The 15,463-nt window shown below is 52.1% G+C and overlaps 6 protein-coding genes across 6 annotated transcripts; 1 reads left to right on the top strand and 5 right to left on the bottom strand.

The window, feature by feature from the left end:
* Positions 1–1,297: 1,297 nt before the first annotated feature.
* On the bottom strand, positions 1,298–3,963 carry T069G_00700 (tRNA synthetase class II core domain (G, h, p, S and t) domain-containing protein; the record flags this gene model as incomplete). The annotated part of the gene is made up of 7 exons (XM_056167910.1): positions 1,298–1,452; positions 1,545–2,781; positions 2,846–3,113; positions 3,173–3,308; positions 3,390–3,605; positions 3,674–3,755; positions 3,841–3,963. The coding sequence occupies 7 exons, from the start codon at positions 3,961–3,963 to the stop codon at positions 1,298–1,300; spliced, it is 2,217 nt and encodes a 738-aa protein (XP_056033226.1).
* A 675-nt stretch (positions 3,964–4,638) lies between these two features.
* On the bottom strand, positions 4,639–5,532 carry T069G_00699 (HIT zinc finger domain-containing protein; the record flags this gene model as incomplete). The annotated part of the gene is made up of 2 exons (XM_056167909.1): positions 4,639–5,198; positions 5,268–5,532. The coding sequence occupies 2 exons, from the start codon at positions 5,530–5,532 to the stop codon at positions 4,639–4,641; spliced, it is 825 nt and encodes a 274-aa protein (XP_056033225.1).
* Positions 5,533–6,086: 554 nt separating this feature from the next.
* On the top strand, positions 6,087–6,630 carry T069G_00698 (uncharacterized protein; the record flags this gene model as incomplete). Its single annotated transcript, XM_056167908.1, has 3 exons — positions 6,087–6,229; positions 6,289–6,394; positions 6,553–6,630. The coding sequence occupies 3 exons, from the start codon at positions 6,087–6,089 to the stop codon at positions 6,628–6,630; spliced, it is 327 nt and encodes a 108-aa protein (XP_056033224.1).
* Positions 6,631–7,105: 475 nt separating this feature from the next.
* Positions 7,106–8,792, bottom strand: T069G_00697 (thioredoxin domain-containing protein; the record flags this gene model as incomplete). Its single annotated transcript, XM_056167907.1, has 3 exons — positions 7,106–8,243; positions 8,314–8,530; positions 8,657–8,792. The coding sequence occupies 3 exons, from the start codon at positions 8,790–8,792 to the stop codon at positions 7,106–7,108; spliced, it is 1,491 nt and encodes a 496-aa protein (XP_056033223.1).
* A 1,794-nt stretch (positions 8,793–10,586) lies between these two features.
* T069G_00696 (NADH:flavin oxidoreductase / NADH oxidase family domain-containing protein) lies at positions 10,587–11,892 on the bottom strand (the record flags this gene model as incomplete). Its single annotated transcript, XM_056167906.1, has 2 exons — positions 10,587–11,135; positions 11,194–11,892. 2 exons carry the CDS (start codon positions 11,890–11,892, stop codon positions 10,587–10,589), a joined length of 1,248 nt encoding a protein of 415 aa, XP_056033222.1.
* Positions 11,893–14,260: 2,368 nt separating this feature from the next.
* On the bottom strand, positions 14,261–15,387 carry T069G_00695 (peroxidase domain-containing protein; the record flags this gene model as incomplete). The annotated part of the gene is made up of 2 exons (XM_056167905.1): positions 14,261–14,853; positions 14,916–15,387. The coding sequence occupies 2 exons, from the start codon at positions 15,385–15,387 to the stop codon at positions 14,261–14,263; spliced, it is 1,065 nt and encodes a 354-aa protein (XP_056033221.1).
* Between the last annotated feature and the right edge of the window lie 76 nt (positions 15,388–15,463).

Below are 15,463 nucleotides of genomic sequence, written 5' to 3'. Positions count from 1 at the left end.
CTTGTCACCACCCTGCTTGCTTTTGTATGAAATATGTACGTCGATACCAAAACGGACAACTGCTTGCTCCCAGGTTCCATATCCATTGCACAGCTAGAAAAAAGAGCTTCACACCAAACGGACCGCCTCATCCCGTTCCCGCCCGCCCGTTTCTATCACGTCCGCTAGTTATCCCCTTGCACTAGATATTCCCGTCCGGAATATACTTTCAATAGTCTCTCTCTCTGTGTAGCATTAAATCTCAGTAGCTGGCATTCCTCGAGGAAATCTCCCAAACCTGCAAAAACAGCAGCATCGTATCTCCCTAGCGTTACAAAAAAGACAGCCGTTTTTTTCTCCTTCATACAAATTCAAGTCAGACGGAGGACTCCCCCCCCCCTTCCCTTCCCTTTAACCCCCAAACTGACATCTCACATTGCCCGCGCTTTTTGTCCTATCAACGCGCAACGTGCGGATTCCGCGTCCTTTATTTATTATTTCATTTTGTGAGATTTTACCCAAAAGGGGAGGGGGAGCGAAGAGAGGGACGCCCGTGCAAATAAAACACTTCCAAATAGAATAAAGCACACCCAAATAGCCTGCCTTACCCTGTGACACAAACCAACCACTTACACTTACCGAGCGAAGCTGCACGCCGGTGACGCAGGTGTTATAAATTGCTCGGACCCGGAATTGACGACTTACACGCATCAGCGAGCGGGCTTACATGTAGCCCAAAAAGATGATAGGCCAAACAAAAAAAGAGAAAACAAATGGCGATGAGATCACAAATAGGGGGCGTGCCTTTACCAAAAGAGCTGCTGCTTCGTACTCGCCATACCTAGGCAGAGCAGCCCGGCAGGAGGATGGCCATAAATGCCCAACCGGGCTTCCCTTTTGCACCAATCTTGCAGCATCACGCGACTCAGCAAATCTTTCTCAGGCTCGTCTTTCATTTGTCCATTCATATACTACCACTGGCTCTAATGCTTCAACGTTTGGCCCCCACTGCTTTGTAGTCTGCCGCTTGACTGGACGCCATAACTTTCCCGCATGTTGATGTACTCGTACTCGTATGAGGTAGTTTATTCCTTCTAATAGTACTAAGATAGTAAATAGGTAGAGACTCTGCACAGTGCTCGAGAACAAACAGAGGTATTCATTTTTCATTTTTCATTTTTTTGCTCTTTTCTTTTCGCGGTTTTGCTTGTAGCCACGTGTGCATGCAAAGGGCCATGCATATACTCCGTACTGCTCTGAGGACATCGTATCTCCTGCAACCCCCACGCTCGCTCACATTCCGTGCCCAACGATTCACTTAGATTTTGTTGACAAGTCTTCTCTCTCCTTTCAGAGCCAGCAGCTTCTCTAGTGCCTCATCCACAGGAATCAGCGCTCCCTTGTTCTGTGTGCTCTGGTCGTCTCTGTTTCGGATGTTGACGGTGCGTGAGGAGGCCTCTTCGGCTCCGACGACTAAAAGAAGAAGCTCATGTTAGTAAGTGGTTCACGTATCCCTAATCATCCCATATCTATATCTGTGCCGATAAGGGTTTGTGTGTGCTTACCAAAGATGAAGTTGTATTGCTTCAGCTGGCCCGTGCGGATCTTCTTCTGGAAGGTGTCGCTGCTCAGGTCAACGTCAATGTAGATACCCTTCTCCTGGAACGTCTGCTGAAGCTCCTTGGCGTAGTCGTTTACAGCAGGCATCACAGGAACGACCAGGACCTGGCGAGGGCTCAGCCAGAAAGGCCACTTGCCGGCAAAGTGCTCTGTAAGAATACCAAACATTCGCTCGAAGCTGCCCAGCACAGCTCTGTGGATCATGACAGGTCGGGCGTAGCCAACGGGCAGCTCGGGGTCGTTGCTGTCCTGGTTGGCACTGCTCTCGTCCTTGGCGGCAACGTAACGCAGCTTGAATCGCTGAGGCAGGTTAAAGTCGAGCTGGATTGTACCACACTGGTGCTCTCGTCGCAGAGCATCGTACACGGTAATGTCAATCTTGGGGCCGTAGAAAGCACCGTCACCAGGATTCTCCTCCCACTTGGAGTCAATCTTCTCTGTAAAGTTGTCCAAAGCCTCCTTGAGCTTGCTCTCAGCCATGTCCCAGACGGCAATGTCGCCGATATACTTCTCTGGTCGAGTCGACAACTTCAGCTTGAAGGAGAAGCCAAACAGGCCGTAGACAGCGTACAGGAAGTCAAAGGCCCCCACAATCTCGTCCCGAATCTGGTCGACTGTGCAGAAGATGTGAGCATCATCCTGCTGGAAGCGGCGCACACGGGTAAGTCCGGTGAGGGCACCAGAGAACTCATTTCGGTGAAGAACACCAAAATCAGCCATCCTCCATGGTAGATCCTTGTAAGTGACGTCTGAGTGGGCAAAGATTCTGCAGTGGCCAGGACAGTTCATGGGCTTCAGGCCGTACGTCTCCTTCTCAACCTCAAAGGTAAACATGTTCTCGGCGTAGTGTCCCCAGTGACCGGATGTCTTCCACAGGTCAGACTTGTAAACATTGGGGCTAATGACTTCGTCGAATGCCCTCTTCTTGTACTCGCCGCGGATAAGTTCCATCAAGGCATTGTAGATTCTTGTGCCGTGGGGCAAGAAGAATGTGGAACCAGGTGAAACCTCGTCGAAGAAGAAGAGCTTCTGCTCCAGACCAATCTTTCGGTGGTTGCGCTTGGCTGCTTCCTCAAGGAATGTCTTGTACTCCTCGAGCTGCTTCTTATCGGGGAATGAGACACCGGAAATTCGCTGGACGGACTCGTTGGAGCTGTTGCCGAGCCAGTATGCGGCAGAGTTCTAACGGCATAGTTAGCAAATCGTGAATCCAAACAGCCGATTACTAAACTGGCAAAATCCTCACCTTGAGAACTGAAAACGCCTTGATGTTTCCAGTGGTGGGGACGTGAGGACCTCTGCAAAGATCGATGAGAGGACCGCATCGGTAGACTGTGCTTGTGGTACCGTCGGGAACACGCTGGTTGATAAAGTACTCCTTGTATTTGCTGTAGTTGAACATCTCAAGGAGCTCGTCCTTGGTCATTTCCAGACGCTCAAATGGCTGCTTCTCCTTGATGATGGAGTTGGCCAGCGTCTCCAGGGCCTTCTTGTCTTCCTCCTGAACGACTTGACTAGAGGGAGCAGTTAGTAAACTTGCATGTTTCCAAAGGCCCAAGGGAAGATTCCTTACCCCTCCATGTTGGCCATATCGTAGTAGAATCCGGGAGGGTCGGTGGTAGGGGGACCGTTGCAAAGGTAGCAGCCGAATCGCTTCTCAGCAGCCTCACCGAGAACGTGGGCTGAAGAGTGCCAGAAGACCTTCTTGCCTATCCCACCAGATCAGTCAGCGCTATCCAATTCTGCTTAAAACCCCAGGACAACTGATAGAAATTCTCGTCGCAACATACCCTCCTCGTGCTCAAAGTCAATCAACTCGAGCTTGCAGCTCTTCTCAAGGGGTCGTGTAAGATCCCACAGCTCGCCATCAACCATGGAGATGACGGTGCGCTCGAACAGGGACTTGGAAATGCCTCTGGCAATGGCTCCAGGAGTGGTCTCCCAAGCAGTACCCTTCTCCTCCTTGCCATTGGGCATGGAAATGGTGATTTCCTCGCGAGGCTTGGCTGCAAAGACACATTCGTTAGCACCTCCTCCAAATATACATGACGGCGAATCCTGTGCGAAAACGAACCAGCAACCTCGGCGTCGCGCTTGGCCTTGATCTTGTCGAAAATGGCGATACGGTGTTGAATGAATTCTGGGAGAACCGGAAGCTACAATAACAAACATCCATATCAGTACGAATTGTCTTTTGCAAAACGGGAAGAATCAAGTCGAGTGGAATCGAGTCCAACAAACCTCGAGTGAAGCCTTTCCACCACCGGCCTTCTTCTCCTTGGGCTGCTTCGCGGGCCGTGAAGGCAGGCTCTGGGCGGGAGCGCCCTCGGCCGCCTTGGGGGCGTCAACTTGCTCGGAAGACATTTGCGATATTCCTTTCTCGTTGCGAAAAGGCGTTGAAGAAAGCTGCTGTTTGGCCTTTCGAATGGAGGGGCAGGAATACCCTTAGTTTAGTACTTTATCGTTAGGCGCGAGGTGGGGTTGACTCACAAACAAAGTTGCACGCGGGAGATCCTCGGACTCTTTTTTAGCCAGGGGGGTTATTGAGTCAAAGGGCAGTGTAAATGCAGCCCCTACTACCTTCTGCTACGGATATAATTACCAACCACATCCGACATTCGCACTTTATTTTAATTTTAACTTTCATGGTGTAATTTCTTTTTAATCGGTAGGATTCATTATCCGGTTCCTGAGTCACCATATATCTACACCTGACGTGAGCTGGGCCGGATATCGGAGCCATCAGGAAGAAGACATGTTGGATAAGACTCATAGACAATTTGACAATCAAGTAAGCATCAACTGAGTGTGAATTCCTCATTCCAAATAGACTGGGTATCAGTGCCGCGCTTCCTATACCAATAACTCCGCAAGAACTCCGCAAGAACTCCGTCCAAACGCCGTGGAATGCAATTTCAAACTGTCATATCATGACCTCGCCCAGTAACCGTCGACCATGGCCATGTCAAAATCTGACAAAATGCAGCCCTCACATCTTCCAGTCTCCAATCAATCAGCATTTCAAAAGACGTCAGTGCCTCATAACCCATATCGGGTCACGCATTCCTCTCTATGCGTCTCCATACAATCCAACGCGCAGACTCTCGTGCCGCACTTCATGCACCGCACCCGTCCCCAATATCCGCAAACCTCGCAGAATACACGTGTGGGGTAGTTGTCCTCCCATTTGCCTCTGGCCTCGTAGTATGTGAGCGGTGGGTGAGCCAGCAGCTTCCTTAGTTCTTCATCCGATGGCACCTCGGGCATACGGGATACCAGGAGCGGATCGTTGTCACCAGGATGGGCCGTTGGTGGTGGTCGATATGATCCTACCAAAATCGGGGGCAGGTTTGCATCCGTCATCATCACATCCTCTTCTTGTATGCCCGACGATAGCTTGGTAGTCGCAGTAGGTGTAGCAGTAGCGTCTCGTTTGCCGGCCGGGCGTTTGGTGTTGGTGTTGGTAGGCCGATTATTGCTTGCCGCTGTTGGACCGCCCTCAGCCTGTGCCTGCAGAGCCAGGAAATCGTCCAGATGATTTGAAAACGTCTTTTGCGACTGTAATATCTTTCGAACATTTGGCGTGTACTTTCCAGTAGCTACAAACACGACATCTGATGAGCTTCTGAAACTCCTCCCTCTGACATGTACCGAGCGTGTCTACGCACCTTTGCTGCTCTTTGCAGGTATCGGAATCGAATTGTCCTTGCCCCCATCTCTCTCCAGCGCTTCGATTTCCTTCCGGATCTTGGCCTCCTGCCGCGCCGTCAAGTCGCCGGCCGTCACGCCCGCGGGCGCATTGCGAGCTCGTTTCCGGTTTGCCGGTTGCAAGGCGTTGGCTCCAGGCAGGGCGCCGGTATCAGGAACGTAGGCCCATCCGGGAGCCGAAGTCGTTTTGGCGCTGGCGAGCTCGATGACGCCAAAGTTGTTCATGTCGCGTCGTGGGTGCTTGGTTTTTGCAGCGGGCAGAGTCTTGGGGAAAAGAATTGAAGCAAATAGCAAGCTGTGAATGAACGCAATGGATGCTCACAGGACACAATCAGCCTCTCAAGGCAGCATCCCGTCGCATCCAAGAAAAATCGTAATCTTGAACTGAATGTTAATAAACGAAAAACAGCCGGCTGCAAGATGCAAGTCAAGGGTCACATCAACTAACCCGTGGGGCAAAAAATGTCAGTGGCGACAGCTCTAGCTCTTCGGGCCATCCTGCGCCGGAACAACCCGTAATCCGCCATGTCCGCAAAGCTGGGCACATCTCGCTATGATATAGTGCTAAGGTAGCACCTCGAGCGCCATCAATACCTCTCAAGCTGCCAGACTCCAAGACTTTTGGTCCAGCAACCATAAAAGCCAACTCATGTGAGCTCTCAATTCACCTATAGCAACGCTCGCCACCGCAAAAATTGAAGTTGAAGTCTCATCATGTCCTTTTAGTGTCCCTCCACCACGAAACCAAGCAACCTCTCCTCCTCGCCACACAGCCCGCAATGCTCACACCAGCATCGTCAAGAATACTCGCCAGCGGCGCTCGCCGTGCGCTTTCGTCGCGCAGCTTCCACGCTTCGGCTCGGCGTCTGAACGACTCTGCTCCCCTGCCTGCGCGGAAGCCCATGGGCGCCTTCAGAGGAGGGTATGTCGCGACTTGTCTTGGCTGCGATACGGTTACAAGCTTGCTAACCCGGAACCCAGTCTTTTCGGCTTCTTGTTCGGCAGCGTCCTGGCCGGCGGTGCCGTCTACAGCTACGTCCTGCAGGAGTACAAGGCATCCAACGAGTTGCTTACCGAGGATATCTACGTATGTCTACCCAACGAGCTCGTCCTAATACTGAGGTCCCGGGATGCCTCACGGCTACTGAGCTCTCCCTCTTCCTCTCCCACTTCCCTTTTGCCTCTCCTACAGCCTCGGAGCACGTTATGAAATCGAAAATCTTTGCTAATGGGACCATTGACCAGACTCTTCAAGCCTCCGTCACCCGACTGACAAACCACGTCAAGATTCTCGAGGAGAAGATCCAGCAGAAGAGAAAGTAAAGCCCGAAAAGATAAAAAAACACAAATAGCGCAATGTCATTAGGGATGGTACGATACCAGCTCTTCAACGCTGGTGGAAAATACTGGGCAAACGAATAGCATTCTGGCAATACTTGTGTCCTTGTTTGTAACAACCTAACAAAGCCTCAATTGTAAATTGTACCTTAAGTATCTAGCCTTTGAAATATCTAGCACAGGAAACACCAAAAAGCCCATCATACGTTTCTCTACTCAACTCTCACCACCTTCACGATTGCAAAAATCTGTGCACTCAATGGACGCAATATCTTGTTTAAAATTGATGATCAATTCGAGTGCTCACATCAAAGCAATGCTTCAAATGGGCGTAGAGCCAGTATGCAATTGCTAGTAGGTATTTAGATAGTCCATAAACCAGCGCCGACGTTTTTCGTCAAGAAGCAAATCCCACAATTATACAGTTTTTTGTTATTTCATTTTCCATTTTTTGATTTCTTTACAGCTCGTCGTGGTCATCACCCTTGGCCTCCTCAGAAGCCTCGGGGGCAGCCTCAGTGGCCTCGACGGGGACCTCAACAGAGGCCTTGTACTTGCCGTTCTCCTTGATGAACTCGATGAAGTCCTCAACGGTGCGGGCACCGCTGTAGGTGACAGGGTTGGCCTTGTCACCGGCGGGGTAGAGCTTGATGGTGGGGAAGCCCTGGATCTCATCAGGGACATCGTTGTTGGTGGCGTCAACCTTGGCGACGACAACCTTGTCCTTGAACTCGCTGTTGGCGTACAGGCTGGCGAGCTCATCGTACTTGGGGGCAAGAGCCTTGCAGTGACCGCACCAGGGAGCGTAGAACTCAATCAGGACATCCTTGGAGTCGTCAAGGACGATGTCCTTGTAGGTGTGGGCAACGACAACGGTGACGGGGCCCTCCTGGGTCTCGGGGATGGGCTCAGACTTGATGCTGGGCTCGATCTTGCCAGAGGAGAAGTTGTCAACAAACTTGGCAATGTCCTTCTCGTTGATCTCCTTCTCCTGGTCAAAGGGGAACTTGAGGTTCTTCTCAATGTCGTGGATGGCAAAGGCGGGGAACTTGTCGGTCTTGAGGTTGATGTTGGCGGCGTGAGAACCAAAGTTCTTGGCGTCAATGGTGGCGAAGTTGATCTTGCCCTTGTACTTCTCGGCAATGGGCTTCAGGGTCTTGCTGAGCTCGTCACGCTCCTCAGGGGTCTCGGCGAAGATGTAAGCCAGAGGGATACCGGCAGACATGTATCCGGCATAGGTCTCAGGGCCGACCTCGCCAACAAGGGGAGTGGCAGCGACCTTGGCGAAGGATCGGATGGCCTCAGCATCGAACTTCTCGCTGAAGACGTTCTTGCCCTCGTCAAAGGACTTGTAAAGGACGACGGAGGGGAACTCGACGCCCTCAGCCTTGGCAACGGCAGCATCGTTGACACCACCGAAGAGGTAGGTGTCACGCAGCTCGTTGGCGACAGCAGTGAAGGTCTCGTTGGAGGCCTTGTCATCGGAGGCGATGTAGGCGACCAGGACAACCTTGTCGGCAGTCTTGAACTCCTCGAGAGTGTCCTTGGTCAGGACGGAAACGGCAGGCAGGGACTGCTTCACCATGTAGGAGGTGATACTGGAGAGGAGAAACAGATGTTAGCCATCTAGATGTACAAATAGATGTGAATTTTGCATGGATTTCTTACCCGTCAGCCTTGCGGGGACCAGTGTAGGGAGAGACGATGTCAAGGCCACGGAAGACCTTGAGGGTGGGGTAGCCCTCAACGCCGTGGTCCTTGCAGAGATCAGCCTCGTCAACGCAGTCGACCTTGGCAAGCTTGATGTTCTTCTCCTTGAGAGTGGTGGCAGCCTCCTCGTACTCGGGGGCGAGAGCCTTGCAGTGGCCACACCAGGGAGCGAAGACTGGGAAAATGTCATGTTAGCGGGGTCTGATCTGACGCCGAGGCTCGCGGGGGAGGGGTCAAGAGCAATGGCAAGCCCATCAATGAAGCAAGCAAGCAAATATTGAGGACGGCAGAAAAGACATACACTCAGCCAGGACGAGATCATTGGAGTTGATGAAGTCGTTGAAGGTGTCCTTGGTCAGGGAGGTGACATCGGAGTCGGCAGAGACCACCGTGGCCAGGGCGGCCAACAGGGCAGCAGTGAGGCGCTTCTGTTGCATGGCGAAGGCTGTGATGGGGGTATCAAGCGGGTATCAGGAAAAAAAGGAAGTGGAAAAGAAAAAAGTGGTGATGCAAGATGGAAGATCCAGTTGCAAGAAGATGGATGAGGCGCCAGGTTTTGTAGTAGGCAAAGACTGGATGACTTAGACGCACTCAATTGAACAAGTGTCCCTTTGGACAGATCTGGCTATTGCTAATGGGTTCAGCCGGGTCCCTGAACCACACCTTGTGTAGCCTAAAACTGGGGCCCCTCTCCCCTCAGCGTCCACTAACGCGCCCACTAAGGAAGGCCGCTACAGCGCATCCTCCAGGTCAGGTTGTTTTGCCTGACCGGGTTGCCACCTGACAAATCCAAAGTCAAACAGAAGTTGCTGATTTTGTGATGAGTCTTGCACTGTTTCAGGGCTGATTACTATTCAATCATCTTCCCCCTTTGAGCCCTGGGCCGTGCTAGAGTAGACGACATTGCGTGCCGAGTAGAAACTCAACACGGGCGACTGGCCACCTCGCCTCAAGTCAAGCTTGTTGGCAGGCTACATGATGTGCCTGTGCGTGTTGCGCTACTACGGCAGCTACCTGCATGTACTCCATAACAGATGCCCCTCTGCCATTCAAGTGCTGCTGCAGCCCAGCGCCAAGCGGCACGGTGAAGTGGGCGGCCAGCGCTAAGCCCCTGCACGATAGCCTCACTGCCATCGCAGCCGCCAATAGCGGTTAGTACTGCGCCGCAGGGTGTTTTAGACAAGAGGCAATAAATCAGCAGGGCGGCTGGGGATACAAGCAATAATAAGCATAACCAGACGGGAGAAAAGTAGCATGTACTCGTGAATATACCTGTCTTGATGCTACGGGCACACGTACTTGTACTCTGCGCGAGGAGTACGAGGTCGTATGAGCCGTGTAAACCTCCATGTTTACTGGTGGCTGGGCGGATTTACGGAGTACGAAGTATATACTTTTAGAGTGGCTGGCCCTTTTTATAGCATATGACAGCCTGGAATCTGTGTGTCTCTGGAAGTTGCCCTTTGGATCATCATGGGCTGATGTATCCAATGCCATCCAAATATTGATTTGTCCTTATCAATCCCCAAATAAATGTGATTCTTCCTACTTTGGTACTTTCCACGACAATCTGCCAAGAGGCCAGACGTCAAAAAAGGGAGCGGCAATTGGCCGTCCATCCCCGCCCGCTGACCCGATATCCAGCCCCACATTGGACAGGATCAAAAGAGCCGGCCTGGCACAGTAATTCTCTCCCGTACCTAAACCAATATTGATACAAGGTATATTGTGGCTATATTGAATCTATACAGGCAGTAAATTCCATCTCCCAGCTTGACGGGGTTCCAAAATGATATTATCCTGGCTACCTCTCCATTGAAGGGTTCATCCCGGGGGTTAAATGCGCGGCTCATGCAGGTGCACCTTAACCGAATGTCCGATGCATGGCAAAGTGCCATCTGTCCAGATCTCACGCCATCTAATCATCGATAACCAGCAGAGGACACGGAGCCTCGATTAAAAGTAAAAATTCAATCGAATAGAGACGGAAACACAATTGCATTGCAAAGATTGGGACTATCACGCTCATGTAAAAGAGAACAATGGCTTCACTTAGTGCTGATGCCGTACTTGCTGTGGATAATCCAAAATGGACATGTATAAAAAAGTAAATTCAACCCAAAAACTAAAACAATGAGCCCATCATCCATCTACTCCGGCAATATATCGCTTTAAACCCTGTGTCTATGCCCTGATTTTTCTATTCCCTCTCCTTCTCTGTTACCAATAGCTTAAAACTTCTTGCTAAAGTCTGTTCGAGGTCCAGCTCTGGAATACTGGTTCGCCCACTTGACGGGCACCTTGAGCTCGTGAGCTACTCTCAGTACCCACTCAGGCTCTCGCAGGAACTGTCGTGCGACCAAAGCCAGCTCGCCCGCAGCCTCAGGGCCCTCCTGGACGACATCGTAGGCCGTCTGGGCATCAGTGATGTTGCCGACGGCGCCGACAATCAGGTCGATGCCATCTGCGCGAAGGGCCTTGCGAATCTCGCGCGCAATGTCGATCTGGAAAAGACGGTTGTCGGGGAACCTCTGCTGGTAGTTGTTGGCGCCGGAGCTGACGTCAAGGATGTCAACGCCCCATGATGGGATCACCTTGGCGAGCTTGATGGTCTCCTCAACGGTCCACGAAGGCTGACCGGCCCATTCCATCCACTCGGTGGCAGAAAGACGCAGCGAGAGCGGCATATCGGCGGGGATCACGGCGCGGACAGCCTCGACGACTTCACGGGCGAAGCGGGAGCGGTTCTCAAAGCTACCGCCGTACTCATCGGTACGTTGCTATACAATTGTTAGTCATCAAATATGAACAATATCTTCAGCGTCTTAGTGAACTTACGTTGCTCAGGGGCGACAGGAAGCTGCAGATGAGGTAGCCGTGGGCGCCGTGGACCTCAATCATATCGACTCCGGCCTTGACAGCACGCTGGGCAGTCTCGGCAAACTTCTGCACAAGGCCCTTAATCTCAGCCTTGGTCAATTCCTTGGGAAGGGCGTTGGTCTCGTCGAACGGGATGGCGCTGGGGCCGACGACATCATTGGGCCATCCGCCAACATCCTCCTCGGCCAAAGTCTTGTTAGCAGTGCCACCAATCCAAGGCGCCAAGGTGCTCGCCTTGCGGCCGGCGTGGGCAATCTGGATGCCGATCTTGGAGCCCTGGCTGTGGACGAAATCGACAACTCGCTTCAGAGGTGCAATCTGAGAGTCCTGCCACAGACCGGAGTCCTGAGGCGAGATGCGGCCGCGGGGCTCAACGGCCGTGGCCTCGACGATGATGAGGCCGGTGCCGTGAAGCGCCAGCTGGCCTAGGTGCACCAGGTGGTAGTCAGTCAAGTGGCCATCGTCGGCGCTGTACTGGCACATGGGGGCCACCACAACACGGTTGTGCAGCTCGAGGGAGCGAATCTTGATAGGCTGGAACAGAGTCGGCACTGAGTCCTTGTTCAGAGGGGTTCCAGCCGGTGGGTTCTGAGCTGGGGTGTAAAAGGGCACGCCGGGAGCGGCCGTGTTCTCGGTGTTGACGCTGATGCTGCCCATTTTGGAGTTGTGTGTGTGTGTGTGTGTGTAACGGATTCAAGGAGTTGAGCTGTTGTTTCGTGAGGAGAGCGTTTGAAAGTCCCGTTCGAGAGGTAGTCTATCTCGATAGTCCGGATAACGGATAAGTATGGGTTTCGAGGGGTCGGTGATTCGGTAGCCAAGAACTACAACAAGTCCGTAGGTACTAATATCAGGTATAGACGAGATATGCGATACAAGGTAAAGGAAGATGCTAAGGAAGTCTTAAATGCAAATGCTGCTGTTGATTCCGATTCCAGAGATTCGACTGTCGTGTCCTTGGCCAGACTTTATATATCTTCAACAAAAGATCCATGGCTCGCGCAATGCTCAGTATCGGGCCAATCTAATCACATCATCGACCAAACGACCCAGAAACGTCTCCATACCTCCCCCTGATACGTTTATTCCCGCTCGCGCCATCTCTCGGCATCCAGCAATCGCAAATTCATGCAGTGCCATTAGCTGCTGGGTGGACATTAGTCATCGCTGCTGTTCTATGGTGTTGCCCAGCTATCGCGGCCCGGTTTTCTCGTCCCTCCTACTAGTCTATCGTGTATGAAATTTCCTAGCACAGCCTGTAAACGAAAATTCAAGAGGGGTTGCTGAATAATTCAACCTTGATTTGATAATGAGAGGCGCGGCCATAGTTGCCCATCGCCTTACTCGGGCAATTTTTGCGGCGGTAAACCGGCTTTTAGCGCTCGCAAGTTTTCCCGAGCCCCATGGATCGGATCTGATTTGATGGATGTTTTCTAGGCCGTCACTCCGCACACCTTTCTGCGGTTTGTGCCTGTCTATTCTTCTCCAGTCTTCTATGCTTATCCCTCGGCATATCCGCCCGCCCTCCCACCTTCGTTCTCGCTTCTAGAGCCTAGAAATTCCTTCGCTCTCGCTTTCGACACGGCAACATCCGCATTTTAGGCGTTAAAGCAGCTCCAGCCACAAAAGCAGCGGACTTAATCCAAAGAGACACATCCTTGTCTGTGATTGGCCATTGCGACTATCTTGTTCATTAATAATGATGACGTCGCTCACTTGTTTGTTCTCCCTTGCCTTAGAGAGGCATGCAAGTCGTCGCGTTTCGGACGCAAAGAATCATCCGATCGATATAAGCACTTTGCCTTGTGAGCCGGGCCCGTTAGTGAATCGGGCTGGGCGTAGATATGATCGGAAGAATCTATTCTATCAGAGCTGCCACACAGACTTGCCTCGCCGCCATGAGATGATTCGTACAGGACATTACGTGCTCCCATCAACTCCTTGAGGCTCATAAGGGCCTGGGCTCGTATATTTGCATCGATCCTCTGTATAGTCAGGTCATTTCCATGAAAAGTAATCGCATATCTTGCTCGTAGTTATCAAGATATGTCGAAATGAACATTGGCAATGAACAAGTCAGCTCATCTTCATCTTACAAATCGAAGCTCTTGCAAAGTGCTTTCGAGGTTTGCCAGCCACAGCCAATCAAATTCATCCTCCTCAATCGGCATCTCAAAGCCGGATCGCCGCACACTCCCGGATATACAGTAGGTACAGACCCCTGATTGCCCAGACAGGTAAGGAAGTGTATATAAAAAGCCACATATGCGTATGTAGCAATTCAATATCAAGATGTACCTATTTGCCCATCAAATATTCACTTCTGGTGATCCAGGCTGATCCTCGGCTCATCCCCAGACAAATGAAATCTGGACAATAAGCTCTCCCTGCCTTGGGCCTTGAAAGTGCGGGGAACCATGTACTCCAACCCGCCATGGAAGCACCAGAACCTGGCATCCAGCCAATAGCAACTGGATAAAGGCAAGCATCGGCCTCAGTTGTTACAGCGGAAAGCCGGATCAGATACTCCGTAGTCATCATAATACAAATCAGAGCTAAGGTAGCATTGCGAGTCACCTCCTCATTTCTTTCAGTAAACAATTTGTGTCTTCTTCTCCTGTCGTCGCCTCATTGCAGCATCACATCTCAAAGCACTATCCAATCGTCGTCAACAGTCACCGATTTCACAGATCATCATGGAGCACGAGAAAGTGAAAAGCTCATCTTCTTTGTTAAAGTACGGGGTGTTGGCTGAGGTATAGAACGTGACAAAAGAAAACCCAGACAAGCCAACCCCCAAAAAGCAGTCTGCGAAGAAAGCGCGATAAAATCCATTCCAAGCTTCCAAGCTTGTCGTCCAACTATCTTTTTTTCGAACCCTAGCCGACTAAACGGCTTCATAACCGTAAGAGGGCCCTATATGTCTAAAAATATTCACAAGTCTATCAACATCCTTATTGACAACGCTAGTCTTCTTCTATGCACCATCCTACATCACCTGATTCACCATAGATGTGAATCTGGAAGTTTAAGCGTGGGTGGGCTTGAAGGTCCAGCGGCTGTTCTCGCTGCCCTCAGCAAAGGGAACACCGAGCTCGAACAGGCGGAGAACAACGGCGGAGAAGTCCTTGAAGAACAGGTCGTTGTCGGCAGCGTACTTCTCAACCCAAGGCCTGAAGGCCTTGTCGGTGGTCAAGACGTGGTCGGTGGGGAGCATCATCAGGGTCTTGGTGGTCTTGTCCTCGAGCTGCTTGGGGCCGTCCCACTTCTTGTACTGCCACTTCTCCTCCAACAGGAGCTTGTAGAAGTCGTTGGTCAGCATGGTGGGAGAAAAGGTCCAAGGACCCTCATAGCCAGATCGGTTGGAGTGGCATCGGCCAATGGCGTGGCCACCACTGAGGGCGACAATCTCCTGATCGTTGAAGCCCATGCGGTAGAAGATGTCACGCAGGTGCTTGGCGCCCTGGCTGGCGTCGGGGAGACGGCCATCGGGGGTGCAAGCAGCAGCCTCACCATCACGGCGGCCAGGTCGGTAAGGGACAATGGGGCCGTGCATCTCCTGGATGGCGCAGACACCGCCGAGGATCCAGAGATCAGAGTAGGAGATCCAGGGGTACTTGGCTGCGGGTTCATTGTTAGCACTCGACACCCAATGTTGCGCAAATGTTGGAGAGGCTACTCACCCTTGATAGGCTCGAGGAAGTCACGAGCAGCAATCAGACCGGCGTTGGCACCGTGGCCGCTCTCGGGAGCGAATCGCATGGTAGCACCGTTGCTGCCACCAGTCTTGGTCTCCTTGTCGTAGGTACCGCTGCAGTGCCATGCAAGACGGACAAGGACGGGGCCGTAGCTGCCATCATCATAATCGGCGTCGAGACGCTCGGCGATGTCGTTATAGACCTTCTGGTAATCGGCCTGGGTGGGGACAAAAGTCTTGGAAGAGGCAGAGGCACCAGAGGTGAAGAACCAGATACCGAGACCACCAGCGGCGGCGGCGGCACCGAGGTACAGGAGAGAGGAGGATGACTTCTTCTCGGGCTCAGAAGAGTAGAAGCGGCGACCCTGCTGGCGGAAAGCCTGTCGAGGGACGGCAGCGAAGGAGCGGGTGGTTGTGCGGGTTGCCACGCGGGCAAACTGACGGGCGGAAGAGGCCATCTGAACAACGATACGAGGAAAAAGTCAGCAAAGGCGTGAACGAGCAAACGAAGTGGGAGGGCTATATGGGCAGATA

The sequence above is a fragment of the Trichoderma breve genome, chromosome 1 (genome assembly GCF_028502605.1).
Source record: "Trichoderma breve strain T069 chromosome 1, whole genome shotgun sequence".
NCBI lineage: Eukaryota > Fungi > Ascomycota > Sordariomycetes > Hypocreales > Hypocreaceae > Trichoderma > Trichoderma breve.
This window is presented reverse-complemented; position numbering and strand designations above follow the sequence as displayed.